At 26.7% G+C, this 7,044-nt stretch overlaps 2 protein-coding genes across 2 annotated transcripts; one reads left to right on the top strand and one right to left on the bottom strand.

The window, feature by feature from the left end:
* Window positions 1-531: 531 nt before the first annotated feature.
* On the bottom strand, window positions 532-2,016 carry OCT59_027270 (uncharacterized protein; the record flags this gene model as incomplete). The annotated part of the gene is made up of 2 exons (XM_066136856.1): window positions 532-1,690; window positions 1,760-2,016. 2 exons carry the CDS (start codon window positions 2,014-2,016, stop codon window positions 532-534), a joined length of 1,416 nt encoding a protein of 471 aa, XP_065993303.1.
* Window positions 2,017-4,348: 2,332 nt separating this feature from the next.
* On the top strand, window positions 4,349-5,164 carry OCT59_027271 (uncharacterized protein; the record flags this gene model as incomplete). Its single annotated transcript, XM_025314919.2, has 1 exon — window positions 4,349-5,164. One exon carries the CDS (start codon window positions 4,349-4,351, stop codon window positions 5,162-5,164), a length of 816 nt encoding a protein of 271 aa, XP_025184117.1.
* Window positions 5,165-7,044: the final 1,880 nt, after the last annotated feature.

A 7,044-nucleotide genomic window follows, 5' to 3' on the forward strand; every position in this document is an offset into this window, starting at 1 on the left:
TTTCAAAGACAATTTAATCTTATATTATTCATATTTAAAGAAAAGTTAGAAACCCACATAAAAGGATACGTCCAGGAATTAGATGATTGATTGACTGTACTTACGAACACGATTGGATAAATTCACATTATACAGTCATTTAAAATAACTTGAAGTGACGTCGAGTAATAAATTAATTTACAGAAAATTGTCAAAACATTATTTAATATTCGTAATCTGTTAATACAAATTAAAAAAGAGCGTCCCGAAAATTTGCTCATAAATAAAAAATTATTCATTGATCATCAGGAGAGGAGATAATTGAATATTATATTAAGGTCCTCTAATAACTAAAGTGAGTTTGTTTAGAAATAAAAAAAAATTTTTGTTTATGTGTTAATTTTTTCATTACGCTAGTTAATACAAGCAGCATGATAAAATAACACATTTCCACCAATTTCTCCAATTATCTTCGTATTTGAAACTTTTTAAATAGAAATAAAATATAAAAGAAATAAATAAAAAAAAAATAATAATAAACTGTAAACAATATTATCTTATAGCTTGAAATACTTCATATTCTTCCACAAAAAAATTATCACTAGTTCCTCTGATTCGCTTCTCATAAGCAGTATTCGAAGATTTACCAATCATTTCAGCTATAAAAAGATCATTAATACCAAATGATGGACCAAAATTATAATAGTATAATATAGCACAACTTTCATTTTTTACGCGACTTAAAATATTATTTTCAATATTATCATTATTCTTAAAAGAGAATATAAAACTATCTTTAGTGCTGTAAGTTACACCTTCAGATTCATTAGATTCATCAAGTTCCCATGCAATTGGATTATATCCTCCAAGAATTTCATTACTATCTTTCACTTTAATAATTGTTATGGTATGAGATTGATTATCACAGATTTCATGAAATTTTTCAGGTGTAAATCCATCCCGAGATCCACGAAGTAATAATTTAAATTTGTACGCATTTTTTATCTCATCCGTAATTTCTAATTTATCAATCCATTTTGAGATTAATTCAGAATGTTGAATTGTAATGATTTCGGAATCAATATTAATTTCTTTAGTAGTCGTACAAGGTTTTGAATCTTTAATTGGTTGATTATCAAGATTCAAAAAATATTTTAATAAATCTTCATATAATAATTCCTTTGGTAAAACTTTTCTGTAAGGTAATACTTTGTCAGAAAATTCTTTAGAAGTTAAATTATGAAATTTAATAAATGGAATACATTGGCGAATATTATTTTTTAAAGTTTTGAAATCTTCTTTTGAAAAATTTGTAATATCAGAAGGAAGTTCTGGATTTTGAGTAAGTCCCCATTTAAGCACATATTCCCATACTTGAATTTCGCTCATTTGAAGATTATCACTTTGAATAAGTGAGACCAAAAGTTTTTCCGGAATCGAAGAAAAATTTAGAGAATTGAATATATTATCTGGCTTTTTAGTTATTAAATTAGTACAAAATTTTTGAAGTTCCAAGAAAGAATCGTTCTTAAAACTCGTTTGATATATCAAATTAAAATTTTGTGCCATCCAATTTGCTTTAGTTTTAACCAAAAAAGATTGTATATAAGTGATTAATTCTTGAAGCCCAAGTTCATCTCCAGTGACCAATATCTTAATTATATCTGAAGCATCATATTCATTTAAGGAAATTTTTCCACCATAAATATATCTTAAAATAAAAAACGTTAATTTAATATTTTATTATATAATCATATATTTTAATTCTTAATTTTCTTACCTTAATACTATTTCAAAAATTTCAGGTAAAATATTTGGTAACTTTATATGTACCAAATTTTCATCATTATTTTTTTTATTGGTTGTCAAAACTCTTCGTAAATAAGTAGAACGATAATGTAAAATAACCATATGAGCATGAAATATCTTTATATAAGGATCATTACCAACTTCAATAGTAATATCATAATATTCATTATCATTTAAAATTTCAAGTAAATTTTGAGATAATTTCGGCAAAAATTTATTGTCATCCATGATTTATAAATTAAAAGAAGAGAAAGAAGTTAACTATAATCTTGTTGTACGATTGACTTTATATAATTGGTGCTGTAGCTTGTTGATCTCATGTGATGCTGGAATTGCTGGATACATGTATTTTGTGTTACTTGTGTGACAAAATTGAAATTAGTCGTTTAGCTCGGCAATCAAATTTAGTATTAACCATTTTTAGAGCTTTGCTAGCATTTTTTGGGCTGCGCATTAGAATATTACGTTATAAATCATTCTTTTTTACACACATTAATGTTTGAGACATAAAAGGATACGTCCAGGAATTAGGTGATTGATTGCACTTACGAACACGATCGGATAAATTCTCATTACCGTATTTTGCGGTGGGCGTCCTTACTCCTTAGTATAGTAGGGGTGTACAATATTAACGTACAAACTGGCCCGAGTTTATGTGATAGCGTTAACGTTAACTCCGGCCAGTTCGTACATTAATATCATACACCACACTGTGTGGATTCCTTAATGTACAGTAGTGGTGGTGTACATTATTAATGTACGAACTGGCCAAAGTTAACGTTAACGCTATCACGTGCAAGGGCATGACTCCTAAACTCGGGCCAGTTTGTACGTTAATATTGTACACCCTCACTGTACGTTAAGGAACCTCCCCACTGTGTATTAAGGAATCCCATTTTACGGTTAGTAAGCACCCCGAAAATAAGCACCCCGGCCAGAATTATGGAGATTTTGGCCAGAATTATACGGTATTAAATGCAAAAAAGGTTATATACCGCAAAATACGGTATATGGTTCATTTAAAACAACTTGTGACGTCGAGTAATAAATTAATTTACAGAAAATTGCAAAACATTATTTGATATTCGTAATTTGTTAATTACAAAATATAGAGAACGTCACGAAAATTCGCTCATAAAAATATAAAAAATTATTTATTGTTCTTCAAGAGATAATTGAATTTATATAATTAAGATCCTCTAACAACTAAAGTGGGTTTGCTTGGAAATAAAAAAAATTCTGGTTATGTGTTAATTTTTTCATTACACTAGTTAATATAACCAGCATGATAAAATAACACATTTTCACCAATTCTCCAATTATTTTCGTGTTTGAAACTTTTTAAATATAAAAAATAATAAACTGTAAACGACATTCACCAACATTTCTGGTTATAGATAAATGATGGACCAAATTATAATAGTACAACCTTCATATTTTTCTATCATAATATTCATTGTCATTTAAAATTTCAAGTAAATTTCGATAAAAGTTTATTATCATTCCAGCCTGTTGATCATCACGTACATATTAAAATTGCAGCCAAAAACACCAGATAAAGTGTGTTATTTGTGAAAAATTCTACTAAATCAAATATTAATATATATATTTACAAAATTAATAATTTATTCAAGAAGATATCCTTAAGTTTAATATATAATTAATTTGGTAAATAATATTGTATATTTAAATTTTACAATATCATCAATTAGAAGTATCATGTTTGCAACCTTCTCGAAAAGGTTTCATTCATACAGATTCAGAAGTTATTCCTGACAAATACAGTATATTTAAGTTAAATACACACAAAAAGATATAACACTTCTTTCTTCAATACACTATAAATAAGGAGAACGATAATATAAAATAATCGTATAACACGAAATAACTTTATTTAAGAGATATATCGAGTCAAGTAAAAATTCAACTAGTTTTAATCAACTAAAATAACAAAAAAATTAATTATTCATGTTTATCGTTTGTTAATGTTGTGCCCCAAATCTCAATATGCCCCAAATTGACGATAATCATCGATGATTACTATATGTGAAAGGTAATGCTTTGAAAATTCTTAAGGCATTATAAAGATGGGCCGATAATTTAGGCCGATCGTTGATTTGGGGCAATCGTCAACTTGGGGCACAACATTAATTTTGTTTATCGAAATCATCGAAATCATTAATTTCATCAAAATGATGGTAATTTACCAAACATTATGCCAATATATTGTAAATCATAAATTTTTAAATTTTTCGGTATTATATTTTATACGAAAATATAAATTCCTTTTCTAGCGAAAACTATATTTATTAGAGTATTACATATGCAAAAAAGTGAGAACGACGTATATCTTTCGTAATATATAAACAAAACGCAAAAAAGGATAAATTAAGTAATGATCGGCGTGATGTCGATCTGTTTACATACGGTCAACAAACTCGGACTCCAGAATTATTTTTTTTTACTTCTTCCTATTTACAACTAAATTTTTTTTTTTCAAAATATTTTGAACAAATACTTTTTTAAAAAAGTCTATATATATATTTATTTAAATTTCAATATGTCATCGGGAAGAAGTAATAAGTCATATTATATTCATTATTATAATCATAGGGAAGACCCGAATATTCCATTTCCAAATATTGTTTACCCAAATCCTCCACCACCACCATTAATTAATAAATATTGTGATTGTAGAATTATGAGTATTAGAAAACAAGTAAAATCTGGAAGAAATATGGGAAGATTATTTTATAGTTGTAGTAAATTTGGAACATCCATGCATGATGATAGATGTAATTTCTTTTGTTGGGAGGAACCAAGAATTATTAAAACTCCACTTAAATATTCGAAAAGAAAAAGATCTTTAAATAATCCTTTTTCTAAAAAATCAAAAGAAGATAATTATTCTAATACAGAAATTACATCATCCCAACATTTATCAACGCAAACACTTCCTCAATTACGTAAAGAAAATAATACTCATACCACACCATTACGACCTTTACCGACGCAAACTACTCTTACTCAAATATTTAATTCTAGCAAATCTAATCGAAATTATGAAATTTCATCTACACCTATTTTGGTTGATAAAAAAGTTGATCAAGTACAACAAAGTAATGAAAGAATACAAGATATTGATAATGATACTTGTAATTATGTTAAATCTTTGGAAAAGAAACTTGAAGAGATTAAAGGGGAATTGGATAAAACAAAATTGGAATATAATGAATTGGAGAATTCAAATAAAATTCTAAAAAGGAAATTACGAGATGAAGAAGAGAGAAATGAATCTTTGATTAAATCGAACAAGAGATTGAGAAAGGATTTAGATGAAAACAAAAAAAATATTAAGAGTTATACAAAAGGATAAATAATAATTATATCTTTGTGTTTTCGTTTTATTAGTAAAATAAGTTTGATATAGCAGTATATATATTTTGGTATTACAAGTAGGAAGTAGTATTTATTTTATTTATTTACTTTTAACATTGTAATCTCTTATTATTTTGATTGCCTCGGTCAATAATAAAAATTGATCTACATTTGATAATTTTAATTTCCGTAATTTACTAACCTTAATGTCGTTTGTGGTGTTAAAAATGAATTACGCGCGTTAAAATTTTAATTATAAAAAATAGTACGTACGAATATAAGTTTATAATTCAATTTTATTCTGCCAAAAAATAGACTGTTCTTTGATTTTCTTTTTTTTAAACGGAATAAGCCTAGAAGTTACAATTTTTTTCGATAAAATTGGCACTAAATGATTATAATGTTGACATAAATTGCAGGTAAATGAAACATATTTCCAGAAGTCCAATTGGCGGAATACGAGTTTATAAACATTATTTTCGTCAACCATTATTTATTGAAAAAAAAACATGAAAAAAAAGTGGCAATAACAACTTAATTTATGTTAAGAAAAAATAACATAATCAATTAATCAATAATTCTAAACAAATTATTAATATTTATTTTTAACGCTTAATGGAATAAATTCTAAAAAATTTAGCATTTTCATTTATAATAATAATAAACTTAAATTAGATTAAGACGTGATAGTAATACAAGTGCAAATCTACATGCTTTTTTCAATTTTTAAATAAAATCAAAGAAATTTAAATTGTTTTGGTACTGTATAATAAAAAATCATACGTCCCAAGCGTGACATGAAAAAAAATGTGACTAAAATTAAGTGCGGATAGATAGTGCGTGACGAGTAGGATTTTGCTACTAAAAAAATTTACGGAGCCGGTGATGAAATTCACGTGATATTTCGCGGGAAAATCCTGAATATTTACATTCTTATGTTGAGCGTCATTAGTACCATAATTTCACGTATACTTCGTATATTTTGCAAGCAATACGTAAATTTTTTTATTAAAAAAAACAAGGTTTAAATAAATATCAACACAAAATATATGTAAATAATAAATAAATAAATAAAATCATAGCCCTAACATTTGATTCATTTTTGGAATAAGTAAAAAATTTCTTAAAAGAATATTAGCTTATTAGCAACTTAACTTAGTTAATAGTCGAATTTTATTTCACCATAAAATAAATGAATCGAATTTCCTTAGTAAGTATTCTGAAATTCTGTATCCTGAATATTATCAGAAATAGTTCCATTTACTGAATTTGAAGCAGCATTATAGGCGTTATTATTATCTGTATATCCTTGAGAAGTAGGTTGGATTGTAGTAAGATGTCCCTCAAAGTGGTCATACTATAATTCCTTATTAATCCCATTGGTTAATAGTTTAAGGCCTTTACGGACCGCAGTAAATTTAAAACAAATTTTTTATTAAATATAATACTGCGCCCCAAAATTAATAATTTCACTAGGTATCAAAAGTGTAGATCAAGCGTAGATCATCATTATATTTTTTTTATTAATAACTGCTGTATATAGTGAATGGTTTTGGTACGAAATCTCGAAAATCATTTGAGCGACTGATACAAGACCGACAACAAAATCTCGACAATTCAATATCTTGACAAGTCAAAATCCTGACAAGTCAAAATCCCGACAAAATTATAACACACTTAAACTAAATATTACATATTGCAGAAATTATTTTATTAGAACACACATCACAAAATTGTCGATATAATGACTTGTCGGGATTTTGGATTGCCGAGATTTTGGATTGTCGAGATTTTGTTGTCGATCTTGTGTTAGTCGTGCAAGTGACTGTCGAGATTTTGATCGGATACCATAGTGGAATTACTTAATATTATTAAACT

The sequence above is a fragment of the Rhizophagus irregularis genome, chromosome 7, assembly GCF_026210795.1.
Source record: "Rhizophagus irregularis chromosome 7, complete sequence".
In the NCBI taxonomy this organism is placed as follows: domain Eukaryota; kingdom Fungi; phylum Glomeromycota; class Glomeromycetes; order Glomerales; family Glomeraceae; genus Rhizophagus; species Rhizophagus irregularis.